The sequence below is a fragment of the Corythoichthys intestinalis genome, chromosome 5, assembly GCF_030265065.1.
Source record: "Corythoichthys intestinalis isolate RoL2023-P3 chromosome 5, ASM3026506v1, whole genome shotgun sequence".
NCBI classification, from domain to species: Eukaryota; Metazoa; Chordata; class Actinopteri; order Syngnathiformes; family Syngnathidae; genus Corythoichthys; species Corythoichthys intestinalis.
In genome coordinates this window covers 29,892,992-29,913,536 of record NC_080399.1, presented here as the reverse complement: position 1 = coordinate 29,913,536, position 20,545 = coordinate 29,892,992, and the positions used below count along the sequence as shown (strand labels likewise).

General features: G+C 39.4%; 2 protein-coding genes across 6 annotated transcripts in view; one reads left to right on the top strand and one right to left on the bottom strand.

Moving 5' to 3' along the window:
* The window catches only part of tmtc3 (transmembrane O-mannosyltransferase targeting cadherins 3), a 43,383-nt gene extending 43,211 nt beyond the window's left edge, over window positions 1-172 (bottom strand). The window contains exon 1 of the mRNA XM_057837823.1: window positions 58-172. The gene's annotated coding sequence lies outside the window, so the exon portion shown is untranslated. The remainder of the gene's footprint in view (window positions 1-57) is intronic.
* The window catches only part of cep290 (centrosomal protein 290), a 72,442-nt gene that overhangs the window by 4,831 nt on the left and 47,066 nt on the right, over window positions 1-20,545 (top strand). For 3 of the 5 annotated variants that reach the window (XM_057837806.1, XM_057837807.1, XM_057837804.1), the window contains exons 3-13: window positions 9,640-9,717; window positions 9,820-9,877; window positions 9,955-10,001; window positions 10,572-10,721; window positions 15,934-15,987; window positions 16,143-16,163; window positions 17,080-17,226; window positions 17,300-17,482; window positions 17,546-17,635; window positions 18,437-18,559; window positions 18,643-18,766. In XM_057837806.1, coding sequence (XP_057693789.1) covers window positions 9,640-9,717; window positions 9,820-9,877; window positions 9,955-10,001; window positions 10,572-10,721; window positions 15,934-15,987; window positions 16,143-16,163; window positions 17,080-17,226; window positions 17,300-17,482; window positions 17,546-17,635; window positions 18,437-18,559; window positions 18,643-18,766 — 1,075 coding nt within the window. Of the gene's footprint in view, window positions 1-9,639; window positions 9,718-9,819; window positions 9,878-9,954; window positions 10,002-10,372; window positions 10,474-10,571; window positions 10,722-15,933; window positions 15,988-16,142; window positions 16,164-17,079; window positions 17,227-17,299; window positions 17,483-17,545; window positions 17,636-18,436; window positions 18,560-18,642; window positions 18,767-20,545 lie in introns of those variants that run through there. The other 2 variants (XM_057837805.1, XM_057837808.1) reach the window with 2 other exon arrangements.

Sequence of the window (20,545 nt, the reverse complement as noted above, 5' to 3'; positions counted from 1 at the left end):
AAATCAGATTTACGATACTTGATGTCGTATGAGTGAGCTGATAACAACAAAGCCCACCTCTGAAGACGTGCAGCAGCCAGTGAAGGGATTCCTGCATGAGGTCCCAAAATCGTTGTCAGTGGTCTGTGATCCGTTAACAGAGTAAACTTCCTTCCATACAAATATTGGTGGAACTTCCTCACACCAAAAATAATGCTCAATGCTTCTCGTTCCAATTGAGCATAGTTTGACTCTGCTTTGTTAAGTGTTCTCGATGCGAAAGCAATTGGTCTTTCATCTCCGTTCAGGAACACATGGGAGATGACAGCACCCACCCCATAGGGTGAAGCATCACATGCCAGCTGTATTGGATATGAAGGGTTGAAATGAGTGAGAACATCTGATGAAATCAGGGCGTTTTTCGCATTTCGAAAAGCTTTGTTACACTCATTCGTCCATTTCCATTTACATCATTGCACAACAGCTCATGCAATGGTTTAAGAAGTGATGCCAAATTGGGAATAAACCGTCCATAATAGTTCAATAGACCTAAAAAAGATCTAAGCTGACTCACATTTTCTGGGGCGGGTGCATCCACAATTGCCTTTGTCTTTGATGGAGCCTTGTGTAGTCCTTCGTGGTCTATCACATGCCCGAGATACTCCACCGATGGTCTCAAAAATTTACATTTTTCCTTGCGCACTCGAAGACCATACTGCCTTAGCCTTTTTAAGACAGCATCCAGGTTGCGAAGATGCTCCTCGTCGTTGGCACCGGTGCAGAGAATGTCATCCAAGTAACATTGTACTCCTGGCAATCCACTCAAAATTTGATCCATAGCCCGTTGAAACAGAGCAGGAGCAGATGTGATGCCAAAAGGTAATCTGCAATATCTGAAAAGTCCCTTGTGCGTGTTAATTGTCAGCCACTCCCGTGATTCTTCATCCACATGCATCTGCAGATAAGCTTGGTTGAGGTCAATTTTGCTGAATTTTTGACCACCGCTCAGACCTGCAAACAAATCATCGATCAATGGAAATGGGTACTGCTCCACACAAAGCACCGGATTCAAAGTCACTTTAAAATCGCCACATGTGCAAATTCCGCCATTCTTTTTCGGAACCGGCACAATTGGTGTCGCCCATTCGCTGGTGGTGACTGGTTCCAAAACCCTTTTTTGACCAACGCATCCAGGTCAGCCTCGACTTTGTCACGAATAGCATACGGCACTGTCCTAGCCTTCATAAACACAGGTTTGCTTCCTGGTTTAATGTGCAATTTCACTGTAATGTCCTTCATGCTGCCCAATTCCTCACGGAAAACCTCTTCATTCTTGTCCAGTATGACTTGTAGTTGTGAAGAACCGTCTGACAGCTGCCGAACTTCTAGCCATTTTACACGAAGTGCATTAATCCACAGTCGTCCCATTATGGAAGCAAAATTCCCTTTTGTGACATACACTGGAAGTTTAGCAGTTTGATCCTTGCATTGCACAGTAATGTCAGTCATTCCTTTCATGTGCACTTTGTGTCCAGTGTACGCTTTGAACACAGTGTCTGATGGTCTTAATGGAAGGTGTCTCAAACACTGTTTATAGACTTGGTAAGACACAAGCGATGCCTGTGATCCAGTATCTATTTGCATTTTGACTGGGTGACCCTCTAACTTTGGTGTGACCCAGTAACACCCTGACTTCCCGTCCACGCTCATTACATGCACGGTGTGCACGTCACTTTCATCTTCGGAAGTAGAGGCACTCTCTACCGCTTTGACATATTTCTTTGTTTTCTTCTTGTCATTCATTTCCTTATCTTTGTCTGTGCTTGTTTTTTTCCGACAGGCACGCTCAACATGACCCTTCTTCCCACAATGATTACAGTTCATTTCTTTGCACCAGCAGGTGGAGGAAAGGTGCCCTGTTTTACCGCACCTAAAACAGGGACCAGCAACATTGCTTTGGGTACTTGCCACTTGGTGTATTCTGCTTGTAATGTTCAGTTGTTGAGCCTCCTTTGAAGCCATTTCCATAGCCACGCTTACATCAAAGGCTTTCTTTAATGTCAGTCCACTTTCTGAGAGCAACTTCTTTTGTGTTGCTTCGTTTCTCAGTCCACATACCAATCTGTCTCTTAATGTCTCTTCTAAAACATCACCAAACTCACAATGTTCAGCCAGCTTCCGCAGCGCCGCTACGAACATAGTGACAGATTCCCCCTCTTCCTGATTTCTCCTGTGAAATCGGAATCTCTCTGCTATCACAAGGGGCTTGGGTGAAAAATGTCCATTAAGAGTTTCCAAGATTTCCCTGTACGTTTTACTACCAGGTTTATCGGGTTGAAGCAAGTTTCTCAGTAAATTGAAAGTCTTTGGCCCAATAACGCTCAAAAACGTGGGCACCACTTTCTCTTCCGCTATTTCGTTAAGTTCCACAAAATAGCCGAACCGCTCTGTGTACGAGCTCCACTGTTCCACAAGCTCATCAAAAAGACCAACAGAGCCGATAACTCCCGCCATAGCGCCTGGTTATACAGCACCTTCAAGCTCCTTTTGAAAACTCCGCTCGTCCTCCACACGAAGTCACGACGTGGAAGGTGAGGTCGGTGCCGTCTGTCCCCAGGAGCACCGCGACCCGCAGTAAACTCCAAAAACAGCACGTCCAAGCTGACGCAGGTCCAGACGTCCTCGTCGCCACTTTTGTTATGTACTTCCCTGATCTAAGTACATGTAAGGCCGAGACTTGAATGGAACAACACTTCTTTATTCAGTGTGCTTCTCATCATATATGTCACAGAGACATAACAGAGATTCCTTTTTATACTGTAATACCACACCCACAGGAAGTGCACACTATGGCAACAGCAGTGTGACATAAATATGTCACACAGGCTCTCTCAGCCAATCAGCGCATCAAAGCACGCTCTCTCAGCCAATTAACGCATCCATGCAGGCTCTCTCAGCCAATCAGCGCACCGTTGTCTTAGAGATGACAACAGAAGTGGGAACATGGAAAATATTTGAGTAAAAATTCAACAGAATTTAGTGATAGGATAGTAGCGCATACCGATAGACCAGTGATTCATACAAATAATATAGGTTAAAAAAAAAAGTTTTTTTTGTTTTTTTTTTGTTTGTTTTTTAAAGTGCCGTTTGCTCGAAGTCCACAGAGAGCTGTGCAGAGAGGTCTGGATGTGGACCGCGGTCTGCTAATTGAGGACCCCTGGTCTCGTGTGTTTTTTAGAGGGAGGGACAGGGGCAGCATAAGCCTAAACATAGATTGGTCACCCACTAATAATAGTAATAGTAAAACTTATTCCTGACTCAATGGTCTGGGTCAGAGCAAGGCAATACATACTGTACAAAACACATAAAAGACACATCAAAGAACACAGCATTTTCACCATCTAAACCAGGGGTGGGCAAACTGGGCCTCAAGGGTTGCAGTGGGTCCTGGTCTTTATTCCAGCTGATCAAGCACAAACAGTTTAACTAATGAGGTTTCAGCAGAAACAAGAAGCATCTGACTGCAATCAACTGATTGTACTTGTAAAACATCAGATTGGTGAAAAGTTTTCCGCTGCGGCCCTCTGTGGAGTAGTTTGCCCACCCCTGATCTAAACTTGTATACAGTCAGGTGAACATACAGTCAGGTGAACAAATTAGGACACCCTATTGAAAGCTGTGTGTTTTCCAACATATTTGGTCATATCGATATGTAATAGCAATTTTAACAATCTTGACATATTCCAGTCATTGAACTAAACAATTAAAACTGAAAAAAGATTTTTTTTATATAACTTTCTGTAAAATGTAAATTAGGACACACCCACATTCAATCCCACTTAAAATGGCTAAAATCACACACATGGGTATCACGTCAGGTGCACATGATTAGAACATCATTACCAAGTGTTTTGGAGGAGGCTTGCCTTATTCAAATCTCATATCTAGTTTGGTGTGCCCCTGACTGTTGAAGTGGGAGAAAACACCATGGAGAGATCAAAGGAGCTGTCTTTGGCCTTCAAAAGAAGATTGTAGACGCATACGAGTCTAGTAAGGAATTTCAAAAGAATATCAAATCAGCCATTTCACTGTCCGGAAAATAGTCTACAAGTGGAGGACATTCAAAACAACTGCCAACATGCCCAGGTCTGGCCGTCCAAGCAAGTTCACCCCTAGAGCAGATTGCAAGATGCTAATAGAAGTCTCCAAAAACCCTAAATTGTCATCACGGGACCTACAGCAGGCTCTTGCTACTGTTGTGGTGGGAGAAGACTGGTAGATGGCTACAAATCGCATCCCACTGAAGTTATTTCTGCCAAAGGGGGTAGCATTCATTCATTCATTCATTTTCCATGCCGCTTTTCCTCACGAGGGTCGCGGAGGTGCTGGGGCCTATCCCAGCTAACTACGGGCAGTAGGCTGGGGACACCCTGAACTGGTCGCCAGCCAATTGCAGGGCACAAGGAGACATATAACCATTCACGCACACACCCATACCTACGGACAATTTAGAGTGTTCAATCAGCCTACCATGCATGTTTTTGGGATGTGGGAGGAAACCGGAGTTCCCGGAGGAAACCCACGCAGGGGGTAGCACTACTAGTTATTGGTAGTAGGGTGTCCTAACTTTTTCCTCAGTTAGAATATGCATTTTTGTTGATATATATGGTTTGATGAGTAAAACAATTGTTTTGTTTTTTTACGTGCAATTAAATAACTTTCTATTGCAGAGTAAAACAATTGTTTTGTTTTGTTTTTTACGTGCAATTAAATAACTTTCTATTGCAGAGATAAAGAAAAACAAGATCAGACGTTGATATATTAACATTTCATAATAAAGAACTGAATATTTAATGGGATGTCCTAATGTTTTCACATGACTGTATATTTGGAACTTCATATGTGACGGTGTGTCCAAGGGTGGACTGGAACCAAAAAATGGCCCGAGCATCTCAATCCTGGGTGGCCCACTTTGTGTGTGTGTGTGTGTGTGGGTGTGTGTGTGTCTGGTGGTGGGTGGGTGTATATATTTATTAGTGCTGTCAGTTTAGCGCGTTATTGATGGAACAATAAGTAGGAACGTGGTGTTTTGTATCTTTTGTTAAAAAAAAAAAAAAAAAAAAATCTTGGAACTGATGCAATTCTAGCCTCATGTATCACATACCTGTGAACCTTAGCCCAAGGTAGTCCTTATAAAACTTTTTTTACTCATAAAACTTAAAGAAAACCCGAGCAGGGGTGGTGGTAGCATAGCGTAGTTTGTAGAGTGTTTTCCTGTATGATATTTACTGTATGCCGTGTCTGTTCAGAAGATTGTGGAAATTCTGGACAAAATACAGGCTGGTGGGAAAAAATTGTGCCTTTGGTCATTGGCAATAATGAATTGGATTTCAAATCTTCTCCCTATACTCAATCGATTAGCCTTGTACTAGTGTTTTTAATGTTCTAGAATTCAAGGTCTTTATTAGGGGACTTTTATCAGATATTACTATTAAAATGTGATTAATTTGATTAATTATCACAAATCCTGTAATTAATTAGTCTTTTTTTTAATTGCATGACAGCACTATACTTTTGAATATAAAAATCCAATAAATCATAGTTTTAAAAATGGGAGAACAGAGCGTAGCGGCTTAATAGTCGAGATAGTGTAAAGCACTTTGAGCGCCTTGAAAGGCGGAAAAGCGCTATGTAAGTATAATACCATAATAATCCGAAAATAACAGACATATAATAATGTTTGCTTTTGTGCTACATAAGATACATTGCGGACAATGATTGTATTTGTAAACTAGGATAGTAGAGCTACAATTGGAATACCGTAATACTGCAATATTTTTGCTAAAGGTTATCATATCAAAAATGTTCTATCAACCAAGATTTTGTTTTTGTGACAACACTACATACTTTTCCGATTCCTTCCCTCACAACTGTTTATCCTTTCCATTTTCTGCCTTTCTTACCTCATTCCTTCCAACTCTTCTTGACTTAAATTATTTTACATTATTCATGGTGTCTATTAAAGATTTAAATAGTGTAGACTGAAACACTTGATATTATTCCACTTTGGTTATATTTCAAGACAACCACCTGACCTAATAAAATGTCTCCTGCACCATTAAATCATATATATTCAAAAAGAAACATGTCTAGTCCATTCTCCCACGGTGTAAATAATGTCTTTGATGGCGAATAGAATGCGTGGATGAAAGGATAGACACTGTTACTCTTTTTTTCGGACCACCTTTACGAAGCGACCCCGCGATCCCTCAATTCCTAAGACTTGGAAGTTGCTTAGTTTAGTGAGCATCAAAGGATTAATTATAGTTTTTGTTGTATGTATTTCTTTGAACCACCTAACTACAAAAAGGTGTGTATTAAAAAAAAACAAAGTCACAAAAAATGATGACGTTATGACAAATAATTTATTACCCTGACCCAAGTCGAATCAGTGCTATGACTGTGGGGGAAGACAACGAGAACTTTTCATAGAGTTCCAAGTGAGATGTTTGTTGTGTTGGACAGCATCCTTTCCAACCCAATCGGTACAAAAAGGAGGTTGGAGACTATGGAGGTAGATTTGGGTCTTTATTATTCAATTTAAAAACAAAACAAAAAATTGCTTCAATTAAAAAAAAAAAAAAAGTTACTTCATTCAAAATATATATTTGCGAGCGCGCGGTCTGCGCGGGGTTGCGGGGGGCACCGGCATCAGCGTGGGTGAGGTTTCCTGTGTTGAATCAAATTTAGCGGCAGGCTCTCGGATGGAGGTGCGCGCCTCGCATCGAGCGAGTCGTTCACCTGAGGCGCGTTATTTTTGGCTGGGGCTCGAGCTGACCCGGCCCGACGAGTGGTGGGAATGATTCTTGTTTCTTCAAGCTTTTCAGAAATATGTCAGTGGTGTAGCCACTTGTCACTTAAACGTGTCTGATAGTAACATTTGTGTCAAAATGATTAAATCAAAAAATGATTCAATCAAAAAAAAAAAAAAATGTGTTCAAAACTTTTTCCACTTAAAGAAAATGTGCGTTCAAAACTTTTCACACTTCAGAAAAAAGTGAGTTCAAAACCTTTTGCACTTCAATCAAAAAAAAAAAAAAAAAAAAAAAAAAAATTCAAATCAAAATAATATTTACAAATATATATATATATTTAGGGGAGGGCAATTTTATTTTTGCAAAAGAATTTTTTTTTTTTTTTTTTGATTCAAGCAACTTTTTGTGAATTGAATGACTTTAGACACAAATGTCCTCCCCATAATATGGCCCAAACAAAAAAAAAGGATTGCTTCAATCAAAGAAAAAAATTTCAATGTTTTTCGCATTCAAAAACTTTTTTTATATGATTTATTTATTTTTTTTTTTTTTTTGGTTGAAGTGATTTTTCTTTTGAAAATATTTTCTTATGTTGGAAGCAACTTATTCATTGAATAATAAAGACACAAATGTCCTAGCCAAAATGTGGCCCAAATGCAAAACATTACTTCAATCAAAAATCAAAGAAAAAAAGTTTTCAAAGACTTTTTTTTTAATCTCACTTTTTTTTTTTTTTTTTTTTTTTTTGCATTCAAATACATTTTTTTAATTGAAGTGACCTTTTTTAATTGAAAATATACATTTTGATTGAAGCAACTTTTTTTTTTAATTGAATAGAGACACAAATATACCTCCATAGGAGACAAGGTTGTACTTTGCAAAAACCTCTGTTCCCGGCATTTTATTTATTTATCAATTTCTTTCATCAAGTAAAGTGAGAGAAAATAGGTAGATTTTGTCAAGTAGAGGTTTAATTATTGACATTTTCTGTCCAGTGGGATCGTCAAACAGCTTGGTGGGAATGGTTGAAACTACTGATTATTGGACTTCTTGCAGAGTATAATTTTATGACCGCAGAAAACTGAGCGTTTTCACTACTCTTTGAAGGATTGAAAGACATGAGCAGTATAATAATGAATAAACTCTTCGTGTGACATAAAGGTTCACAGGTAGTTTTAATTTCCATCATTCAGCATAGCAAAAGCATGAGTTTTGATAGTGCGTGTGTTCTTGAGGTTTTTATTCCACAAGCGTCTGCATTTGTTTCAAAGATGAAACAATTCCAGCAAGCAGGCATAAATATCTCACTGAAACATGCCACAGCAGTGAAGATGAAAATGATGCGAAATAAGAGCAACATTTTATTATCCCAGATGGTCGCTTGTTTATATGAGCACGCAGCGATGCCACACAGCATGAAACGTACTAAAAACCCAAACTTAACAAACAGACAATAACTAGTGGGGTACAAGTCGTAAATACTTTAGAACAACCACTAAATGGAAAAATTATTGCAGCTATTTATTATTTTGAAATTTTTAAGGCCAAATTTCTTGAAAACACCAGCTCAACTCTTATTCATTGTCATTCTCACATACCCCCGCCCCCCCCTCCTATTCCTCTACTGTGAGGGACAACAAAACCAGCTGATCAAAGTCTGGAAAATATATTGATCAAAAGTTAAGATATTTAGCCATTAAATGTTAAATCACATTGTAGGCCTACCAGTTAACGTGAAGATACATTCAAGAGGCATTTTCTTATCTCTGTCTTACGCGCAGTCCATGCCTGAAAGGGGCAGTTCTACTTATTGATATGGTGTAAACACTCAGTTGACTTGAAGTTCTGCTCTGAGACCCCAAATTTGGCCAAATTTCAAAATTGTCCTGTATGCATGTGTGATACATCATTAGAAAGCTTAAAATCTCAATTTTCTGGGGGAAGAAAATTTTTGAACAGGAGGGCTTTTAATTAAAAAAAAAAAAAAAATTTTAAACAGCAAAACCCTACCTGAAGATGAGAGCACGCGAGAGCAGAATTGCAGACGCCATGACTTTAACGAGATATAATCACGTACTTACCTTGTTTCGATCCAAAAACTCCATGTAGCATGTATCACTGAGTGTCAAGACACAGCTGTGAAATGGCTGCAGCTGCATTTTATTGGGGGATTTTATGGGTAAAACATGGTAATATAGCAAGGGTTACGACGCAGAAATCGCAGACATCAAGGAGTGGTCGACATTTTCTTTTAAATATTTAACCTTTTAAACGTTTTGTTTGTTTTTTTTCTTTGTTTGGATCGATTATTTATCATCCAACATATCGGGGAAAATGCGACAGTAACAAAAAAATACAATTAAGCGATCGTTACGAGGTAGATATCCGTGACGTTTATCCAGACACCATTTTTTTCATTGTGACGTCATTTGTTTAAAAGTTTAAAATATGCGAGTGAATAATTTTTTTAAGTCGTTTTGTTTTTTAAACGAAATATTACATATCAACTAATTATTCTAAGCTAAAAATGACGGACATTTTGAATAATAAATATAATTACTGAGCTTCTTTTTATGCCTGGGTTGAAACAAAAGCGGTTGCGCGACGTCTGTAAACAGGGGTTTCCAGGGTAAAACGGACAAATTAAAAATAGTTCGGGGGCTTAATGCGCCATGAATCTGCTATGGCAGCATATAGACATATTGTTCTATCATACACAACAGTTGTTTTGGCTTAAAATACAGCAGTTTCTTTTAAAGAGGCGTGCAAGAGCAGAAACTGCTTTTTCAGTCATGTCTGTGTTTTCCGCCATATACTGATGAGATTTGTATACTTTATGTCACAGACAGAAGAGTGGCAGTTGGAGCATCAAACACAGGAAGACATTGTCCACCTCCTCCGAGTGTTTCAGGCCCTGCTCAAGGTCTTAGTCTGCTCTCATTAGCACCCTCTACTAAACTGTCCTGGGAAATAAGAGACATTAATTGTGCCTCCGTTTAATCACCATGTTGTCTTAATGCTGCAGACGAAACATCAGGAAGCATCGCTCGCCATGCAGCTGATAGAAGAGCAAGAGAAAAATGGTTAGTGCATAGATCTATGGAAAAAAAAATCTACTGCCTAGGTTTTATTTTTTGACAACGACATTTATGCTGTCTAGAAAATAAACTCCAAGACAAGGTGATGAGACTGGAGGATGACCTCAAGGTGAGGCTTGGTTTATTTTGCTAAATCTTCTGTCATTATTTTGTCAAAATCACCTCATAAGAAGAAAATGAATTAAAACAAAAAATCTTATGTTACATTACCTCCACACACATTTGCTAAAATCATTTTATTAACTCTCACGTTATATTAGGTCTCAAGGAGGACTTTCATTACTGATATTAGTTTTTCAATATTGCCTCATTAGTTGGAGAAATTATGCTGGTGGTCAAATAACATCTTGGGACCCTTTTTGCGAGTAGGCTTTTAGTGAGTTCATTTCCAGGGACAACTCTTTTGCCTGGGCCAATGATGAATATAAATGGCTGCATTGTGATTGGCTGAGCACCTTAAGAGGATTACACTTAATTCCAAGCATAGTGGCAACAAAGCCCATTTGAACTGCGACGCTCTTTATTTCTTAACTTTTCCACACAATCGAACTACATAAACTGTTCTCACTGCAAGGAAGAAGGTAATTTGAGGATAATCCATGTCTGCTCTTGTCTACATATGCGTTCCTATTATTACTGCAATTGCATTTCCTCTTTTTTTTTTTTTGTCTGGTCTCAGTACGCCAAGAGTGGCGGAGGTGGTGGTGGGACAGACAATCGCTTTCTGAGGAATGAAATCAGTCAGCTAGAAACTCAACTGGAACAGAAAGAAAAGGAGGTGACCCACTTGAGAAGAGACATGGGAGGAAGCAAGAAGACCATTGAGGAGGTAAGGCCATCCACCTCAGCATCACTATTACACTCTAGAGACTAGTAGTGCTGGGATTATTTTTTAGATATTATGGGCTAACCTGTCCAGAACCCAATCCAAACTACCTTTAATAGTATTGCCAGTGACAAATAATGATATACAGTGTACAGTAAAGATCCATTATAATGAAGTAATTATTAGGGATGTCCCGATCCAGTTTTTGCACTTCCGATCCGATACCATTATTGTTTTGCACTTCCGATCCGATACCGATACTGGCCGATACCGATACCGGCCTATCTGAGCATGTATTAAAGTTTAAAGTTATTTAGCCTCCTTACTTAGTTGTCAGACTCATGTTGAAAAGGGTTTTAGTACTCTTGAAAACAACTAGCCAGCTGAATTAGTTGAGTTTGAATAACACACAATGGTTGGTAACAAGAAACTGACCTGTTTATTCAGTGACAAACACAAAACCTTATAAAGAACAAACAGAAATGGCATAGTCAGTCAGTAAAACGTGCAAATAATATTGTAAACTGTCAGTGGAAAATCCCACAAACCCCCCAAGCTATTAGATGCTTTTAATGTTTCGTGCATTATTTACAAAAATTGTATAAAAAGCCTCTCAGGTTTAAATAAACGACTATTTCAGTATCAAGTTAACATTTTAAAACAGTAAATAAAATACTCAAGTCCCCATTCTGTATCAGCAGCTTTAAACTACATTCTATTAATTTAATTTTGCGAATCAACTGTTAAAAGTTGTTAAAATTGCTCCTGTTATTCCATAATTTCCCTTCTGTCTACTTTTGACATATGAAAGTTTTAAAACTGTTTTGAAGGTAGATTCAGGTCAAGATTTTGCCGATTTAGGAGTATTTTAGATAAAATTAATTAGGTTCGCTTGGAAGGTTCACTACAACAGCCTACAAGGGAAGTCTCCTGCTTTAAGATGGCGGCTGTTTACTAACGCACGTAGTTTTCAATGCAAGTGTTGCTAACGGCGTCGAGTCTGTCATTTTGCATCTAGTTCTATATACATATGATATCTATTAGACAAGCATGATGTTTACTCTCGGGACGCAATGCCGTCCGTTTCTCATTGCGTCCCGAAGACCGCGCTGAGTATTAGTTCCGCTTTACTTGACATATTTCAATAATCGGAATTTGGATGTTTGTGAATTGTTCTCGAATCTTCCACGGCCGAATCGCTGAAGGATGTAATGACGTCTGGGCATGTTGTACTGTGGTTCTAATGCTGCGTTCCAGAAAAGTGGGATGTCGGACTTTTCCGACCTCCGACTAGGTAAATATCATTGGAACGCCACTCGAACTGGGAGGTCCAAGTCGCGAAGTCGGAGAAAAAATAACTACCCCGACTTCCAAGTTGTTTCAATCTGACGTCACTGGACAAAATGGCGCTCAAGAAAACGTATTGAATGATAAAACAATAATGAAGTAAATCAAGTTTGAGACGTCATGTATTTATTTCTCATACAGTGAATTATCTTTGTTGTGCTATGTTTTTATATTGACGATCAGCAAAGGATTTAACTAAAAAAAAAGGCAGTTTACAGTGAGGGCAATAACGCAGCCGTCATTTTTCCTCTACTATTTGATCGCTTATAGGAAGGCAGGTTCGCTGGAGGTCAAAATGTCTTTGGATGGCCAAAATAAAACACACCTCGTCGCGATCAGCCATCTTTGTTGTTTACATTTGCTTGGAATGCTTTGAGGTCGGAACTGGTACCATCCGAGTGGGATAAATCCGACTTCCCACTTCTCTGGAATGCAGCATAAAAGTGTTGGACGGTGCGTCTTTACTCACGAGAGATAATGGCTCGTCATCCAGAATGAATTCTTCGGCAATGACTCTTGTTATTCCCTGGGCTTTGGGACTGTCGAGTGCCAGTTTGTCACGCATAGCAAAAGTTTCTGCCAGTGTTAGTTGCGTAGGACCTTTCTTTTTGTCTTCGGTTTTCTTAACATACTCATCACATTGTTTGTGGTGGTATTTCGCTAAATGCTTGATTAGGTTGGTTGTATTAAAACTTTTTACAGCTTTACCACCACGCTTGACTTTATTGTGGCATATGTTGCACTCTGCCTCTTGGTCTTTGTCGTCCTTTAAGGTGAAATGATCCCACACAGCTGACATTTTTACCGATAAAGTCCCTCGGTAAATTGGGAGACGGTAATGTAGTGTGTTGAAGGTGTGCCGTAAAATGCTGACCGGATTTTAGGGAAACCGAAGCAAAAACTGGAATGGATTATGTCATTCGGTGCGCTGGAAAACCGGACCGGATTTTCAAAAAAACTGGATCGGAAGTCTGGATCGGAATTTTTCTGTGTCGGCCAATCCGATACCGATGCGCATTTTTTTGCCCATATCGGCGTCCGATCCGATCTAGATATGTAGGGATGGGAATCGAAATCCGATTCCAATTCGGAACCGGTTCCGAGTGTTTCGAGGCCTCGACATCACAATGAAAAAGCCTTAACGATCCCTTTAATGATCCCTAAAGACGCATATTGCGTCGTGACGTGTCTTGTTGTCCAGACGCATCAAACTAGCATGGCGCCAAGAACCACTCGCTCCAAAGTTTGGCTACACTTCACCAGGAAAAAGGGTGAAAATGAAAGGTTACGATAGTTTAGCACGAGCATTGCCACTGTAAACATAACAATGACAGCACGTAGGTTCGAACGCTCGAAAGTGTATCTTCACTTCACGAGGAAAAATTACAACAAAGCGACTTGCAGTCATTGCGAGATGGAAATAATTGCATCGGGAGGGAATAGTCTGCACTGTCCTCACCGAGACGCTAAGGCTCAGTCCTGGCTATACAGCTAGCTAAACTCCCAAATGACGATGCAGAAGACGTTGGTATAATTTGCTGACTTTATTCAACCATCACTTGAAGAGTGAAACTAAGAATAGAAATGAAACAAATCAATTTCGTCCCCAATAACAAACAGGTTTGCATCAACGTAAATCAGCGATGATTAACTGCTAACACAGTAATAACAAACAGTAAGCATGCGTTCGCTAGCATTAGCACATCGTTTAAACCACTACACAACTGGATTTAAGTGTCCGATCGCGAGTGGAAACACACAGCAACAACACAGAAGATGATACATACAGGCGTTGGCTCTGTAGATATTTTACAAACATTAACAAAGAACGTAGGCTCGTGGCAGTGTTTCCCTTTTTCACTAACTCCCTCACTCACTTGGATACGGCATTTCTTCTTCTTCAGTGTAAGCGCGCTCTTCTTCACGTGAGCGCGCTCTTCTTTGCGTGAGGAAGCGCAAGGGCGCCACCACTTGAGCGTGAAAGCACCATAAAAACTAAAAGGCATGCATTTCAATATACTGGTAAATAAAAACAGGGGTCCCCAAACTACGGCCCGCGGCTCCATATTTGGTCCGGCCCCCTGAACAATTCCAGAGAGCATTTTGAATTTTTTTTTGTTTTTTTTCTCCCTCAGTAGTGTTATTTATTTCCTGGCCTTTTTCAGTGAATAACTCAGAGAGGGTTATTTGATTATTATCTATTTAATTAATAGTGCTATTATTATTTATTATTATTTTTTTTATTTTATTTACTTTTGTTCCGTGAAGAATCCACAGAGGGTTATTTGATTGTGGCTTTCTGAAAAATAATATTTTTTTTTACATTTACGCACTCCTGCAATCGTCACACTTTTTCTGTTACAAACTGACTCCGGCCTCTCATCAGGGAAGGGAAAAGTTATTTGGCCGTCACAGGAAAAAGTTTGGGGACATTGCCAAAGGCAGAACAACGACCTATATGCCAAAATATACCTATATTTTTTATTTCTATTAGAAAAATGTTTCACTAAAATGTTACACATTCTTGTGCATTTGCCACTTATTACCACAGTTAACATTGAGGCTTTGGGCCTCTTTTGACCTCGTTGTGAGTTTGTAAGGTTGTGACTTCTGATTAAACAAACTTGATGCCAATCAAAATGTTTATTCTTCTTTTTTCCGAAATTAGAATCGATAAGAGAATCGATAAAGAATCTAATCGTTAAGCAATATCGATAATGGAATCGGAATCGTAAAAATCGTATCAATTCCCATCCCTACAGATATCGGATCGGGACATCTCTAGTAATTATGTAACGTGTAGGTCGATTAGGGTGGAATAGGAGTTTTGTTGTTGTTTTTTCCTGTCGTCTCATAGTTTTGCATCAAGGGTTCAAACCCGGGCATCAGTGAGTAGAAAATAAAGTGAGGACCCATAATGACAATAAAGAGGTACTTTTGTGTGCAGAAGCAGTACTTCACAAACTTTACTGTGTGTATGTATTGAAAGTACACATCACCTTACAAACAACACTATAAACTGTTACATTGCCTTAAAAACTTTACAGGCAATGGAGGAAGTGCTGTCTATCAGAAGCTAATGCTAATGTGTTCATCCACCAAAATTCAAAGCAGCTCTCCTGTTTTACATAGTATCTTAATAGTCCAAACTGTGGCTATAGAAAAAAAAAATCGCTCTCTATTTCATTTGATGGAAGAGAAAAATATCAGTAGTTAGCAGGTATTACTTGTAGGGATGTCCCGATCCGATACTCAGTATCTGTATCAGCACCCAATGCAGCTACTTTTGGATTATTGGACAGTATCTGATTTGATTACAAGTTGAGATCTGATCCAGTAGTGGTTTGTTTTCTGTGCCATCATGTTTTTCAGCTGCTGCAAATCAAATTACTAGGCAAATATGTCCACTGCGTGAGACTATGATAGTAACAAAGCATCATGAGGAGGTATGAGCTGTTTAAAAAAAAAAAAATCTTTTTTTTTTTTTTTTCCATTTCATTACTGATCTAAATTATAGGTGTCGTATCGACATCGGATAGGTCTATCTTGGGGAAAAAAATCAGATTGGAAGTGAAAATATCAACATTGGGATATCCCTTATTACTTGTGTTGCTTATTTGTCGACAAACCAGCAACTGTAGAAAAGTGAACTCAAAGCCTCAAAACTCCTAGATTTATTAAAAAAGCAATAAAAACAGATTCATACAGCAGATCATATCAAAGACTTTTCTGATTGCTTTGCTGTCCTTTCTTTTTTTGACTAATTAGTATGTCCTTATACAATGATGAAAAATATTTGAAACTGTTAAGAGACATATATGAGTACCGGTAGTACTGATTTGTGTGTGGTTGTTGTTTTCTTTTGTAGTTGGTCAAGCGGGCAGAGGCAGCTGAGGACGAGGTGAAGACGTTGAGAAGAGAAGTATGTGGCTGTCACGCACTCCCAGAACTTCACTTTTTCACTCTTAGCTTTTCACCTTTCCTGTCCAAATCCAGCCTCCTTCAAATTTCATTTGTCATCCACATTTTTTTCTTACATCTTTTGTTCATTCTTCTCTTTGATCTGCTTTGCCAAAGATAAAAAAGCTCAAGAAGAAGGTAAGACTCATAGGTTGAGCAATAAAATTTGATTAACATGTGTAAGTTCCATCGCCAAAAAAATGACGTTTGGTAGTAAGCATTAGTAAACTATTGTAAGCCATTTTAGATCGAGGGAGTCTTCAAAGACAACTTGCCTATGAGGGGTCCTTAAACCTTTTCCAAATTCTGTCACAAAAGCCAGTTTCGCTGCGCAACAAAAATTTGATTGGCCAGTGCATCAAGCGTACACATTACAAAAATATAACAGTCATGTCTTAAACACTTCAATCGCTCAGAAAACATTTTGACTATATGGTAGCAACCCACCGGATTTTGTTGTTGTTGTTAAATTCAACCAGTTTCACTTAGAAGATTGAAATTTAAATGATAGCTGAGTCACAAATGTCTTCTCAACCGTGAAATGTGTGTGTTTTGTGTTTTTGGAGTATGAATCACAAACTGAAATGACTTTCCAAAACTCACTTGACAGCTCTGTTTAAAAAGGCAACCTTAGAGTGTTTCAAAAATCGACACAAAAAAGTCTCACGTGCAATCTTTGAAGGGACACATCAATTTTGACATTTTGATTCAAACAGCCATTTAACGAGTCATTTTCAGGGATCTGTCAATGACTAACCTTTCTAATTGTTTGGCGCCTGCAATTTGTTATACACAGAACAATTTATTTGAGCATCTTTTGGGTAATTTATAGCTAGGTTTAACCCTCTTAAGGAAGGCATTGCAGATTTGCGACAACTAAATGCTAATCACCTAATTAATCCACATTCATATTTCATAAGGCTTTTTTTCCATTCAGAATTGCCGTTTTTCCTGTCACTGAAATTTTATTTTAGTCCGAAAGGGTTAATGAGCTGGAATTTTAAGTCTTGTGGAAGTAAAAGTATATTAAAAAAATACTTTTGTCCCGGGTCAGAACACACAGCTCCAACAGGATGCGGATTTTTATCAAGGAGAGTTGGAACGTAAGGAGTCAGAAACGACCAAAGAGGAGAACGCTGAGACTCAGCGGAAGCTGAACTCAGCCAACCGCCAGCTCTCCCAATGCCTGGACGACCTACAGGTATCCAATTTGCAGCATCTTTATTGCCATTTTTATAAGTGATCAGAATCGTATTGATTTATTCTTATCTTAGCAAGCAGAGGATGAGATCGTACAACTGAAAGCAGACAACCTACACATGCAGAAATGTGTGATGGAGTCAGCCAAGGAGATGGAAAAGATGAGCGATGAATACAACAAGATTAAAGTAGCAGTCCATCAATGCGACTCCCTAATAGACCAGCTGCGGAAAGAGAGGGATCTTGCCGAGCTGCAGGTAATCAAATAAAACACTTTTTGGCAACCTTAAAATGTGGCTGACAATCTGCTTTATGTGCAGGTCAGAGAGTTGACACAGAAGATTAATGACATGACTGAAGAGAATGACCCCATTATGGCAGCAGTCAATGCGAAAGTGGAACAATGGAAGGTTGGTTGATAACTTGTCAGCAACTTCGAATTAATTTCACTCGATACCTTTAAACGGTGAATTTAATGAAAGAAGTATTTGCCATCAGTCGTGTGTGCATTCCAACTAGAGGGCGGCAACACATGTGAAAATAACTCCTATTTATTACCCATAAAGCACAGTATAGCAGTATAGTGTCAAAGTATAGTAAATAATTGGCAGCTATTGCAATCAAAGCAAAAGAAAGTTACCAAGCTGTAATCACAAAAGCTAGTCCAAGTAAGCCGGAAAGATGCTACAAAGAAAGTCTGCATGGACACTTTGATCTCAGAAGGAAGAGCTTGGCTAAAACATGTGCAAGAGTTCAAAGACCAATGTTAAAGAATTAACTTTGTTAATTTTTGCGATTATATTTTTCTGCTCAGTATCCAAAACTTTTAATCATGTCCATACTCTTAACATTGCACTCGTCTTATTAACGCTCATCATATTCAACGTCAAAAAAAATTCTTAATATTACGTTTGGCTAGCTGGTATAAATAAAAATTTCCATTTTTACGCAAATGATTACTGCTTATGCTGTTTATATCTCCTGCTCCAAGACACTTTACACAACAGGCACACGTTGTTTGAAGAAATGTACTGATTTACCCTAATAGCTGATTCTGTGTCAATAACAAGAACCCTGTTTATATAAAAATGTTATGAGCCAAGTTTTTGAATATATTGACTAGTTTAAAGGACCATAATTCTTGATGTTAGGCAGATGTGTTCCCCTAGATTGAGGATTTTTGTTTTGTGATTTTGACATTTTTTTCACAGAAAGTGCTCTCTGAAAAGGATGAGGAGATTTCGGTGTACCAGCAGATGATCCGTGACCTCCAGCACAAATTGCGCGTGGCTCAGTTGGACTTGGACAGAAGCAGCATTATTGCCTTGCAACAGGTTTATTCTTCACTACATTAACACCCTCTCTTGCTCATGTCTCTGATACTAATGAAGAAAATTGTTGATGGAATTCTCTGCAGTCCGTGGAGGACCGAGATGAACAGATCAAGATCCTGAGAGAACAAGTTGAGCAGTTTACTGGTGAAATGGAAAAGCAAACGCTGCTTATGGAGGGTTTGAAGGTGCCGAAAAACGAAAGTGGAGGTGAGTGGCTCGACAATCTGAACACAACAAAGACAGATGTGAATGAAAAAATTTTTTAAAGTTGATTTAGAATCTGTTCAAAACACCTAACCCTGGAAACACACCAGAAACGTCAACGTCGCGTCAACGATCTCGCCGCAATAACGCAGTGAAACACGGCGGTTAAAGTCAGTCAGCCAATGCACACCAGTTGTAGTGCGGCCGCGTGTTGGACGCGTCCCAGAAGCGCTCAGCGCGTCGCACGCAAAAAGAACAGCAGTTTGTTATTTGACGCGAGATGCGGCCCCCCTGCGTCAGTACTACTAGGTAGGATCGTTCAGGCCGGAAGTCACTTGTGTAAAAATATGGTGGATCCGGTCGATTTTCAAAATAATATGCAATCGTAACTAGGGATGGGAATCGAAATCCGATTCCAATTCGGAACCGGTTCCGAGTGTTTCGAGGCCTCGACATCACAATGAAAAAGCCTTAACGATTCCTAAAGACGCGTATTGCGTCGTGACGTGTGTTGTTGTCCAGACGCATCAAACTAGCATGGCGCCAAGAACCACTCGCTCCAAAGTTTGACTACACTTCACCAGGAAAGCGTGTGAAAATGAAAGGTTACGACGGGTAAGGACGAGCATTGCAGCCATAAACATAACAATGACAGCACGTAGGTTCAAACGCTCGAAAGTGTGTCTTCACTTCACGAGGAAAAATTACAACAAAGCGACTTGCAGTCATTGCAAGGTGGAGATAACTGCATCGGGAGGGAATACGACTGCGCTGTCCTCACAGAGAGGCTAAGGCTCAGTCCTGGCTATACAGCTAGCTAAACTCCCAAATGACGATGCAGAAGACGTTGGTATAATTTGCTGACTTTATTCAATCATCACTTGAAGAGTGAAACTAAGAATAGAAATGAACCAAATCAATTTCGTCCCCAATAACAAACAGGTTTGCATCAACGTAAATCAGCGATGATTAGCTGCTAATAGCAGTATGGTTAGCATTCGTTCGCTAGCATTAGCACATCGTTCAAACCACTACACAACTGGATTTAAGTGTCCGATCGCGAGTGGAAACACAACAACAACACAAAAGATGATACATTCAGGCGTTGCCTCTGTAGATATTAACATTAACAAAGAACGTAGGCTTGTAGAAGTGTTTCCCTCTCTCACTAACTCTCTCACTCACTTGGATGCGGCATTTCTTCTTTGGGTGTAAGTGCGCTCTTCTTCACGTGAGCGCGTTCTTCTTCGCGTGAGGAAGCGCAAGGGCGCCCCCACTTGAGCGTGTAAGCGCCACAAAAACTAAAAGGCATGCAATTCAATGTAATGGTAAAATAATACACGTTAACCCAGAGTCCCCAAACTGCGGCCCGCGGCCCAAATACGGCCCGCCTCCACATTTGGTCCGACCATTTTGAATTTTTTTTTTTTTCTCAATCGTGTTATTTATTTTCTGGCCTTTTCCTTGAAGAATTCAGAGAGGGTTATTTGGTTATTATCTATTTAATTAATAGTGTTTTTATTATTAATTTTTATTATTATAAAGAATCCAGAAAGGGTTATTTGATTGTGGCTTTCTGAAAAACAATAATTTTTTACATTTATGCACTTCTGCAATCGTCACACTTTTTCTGTTACAAACTGACCCCGGCCCCTCATCAGAGAAGGGAAAAGTTATGTGGCCCTCACAGGAAAAAGTTTGGGGACCCCTGCTTTAACACATATTGCCAAAGGCAGAACAAAAACCTATCTGCCAATATATACCAATATTTTTAATTTCTAT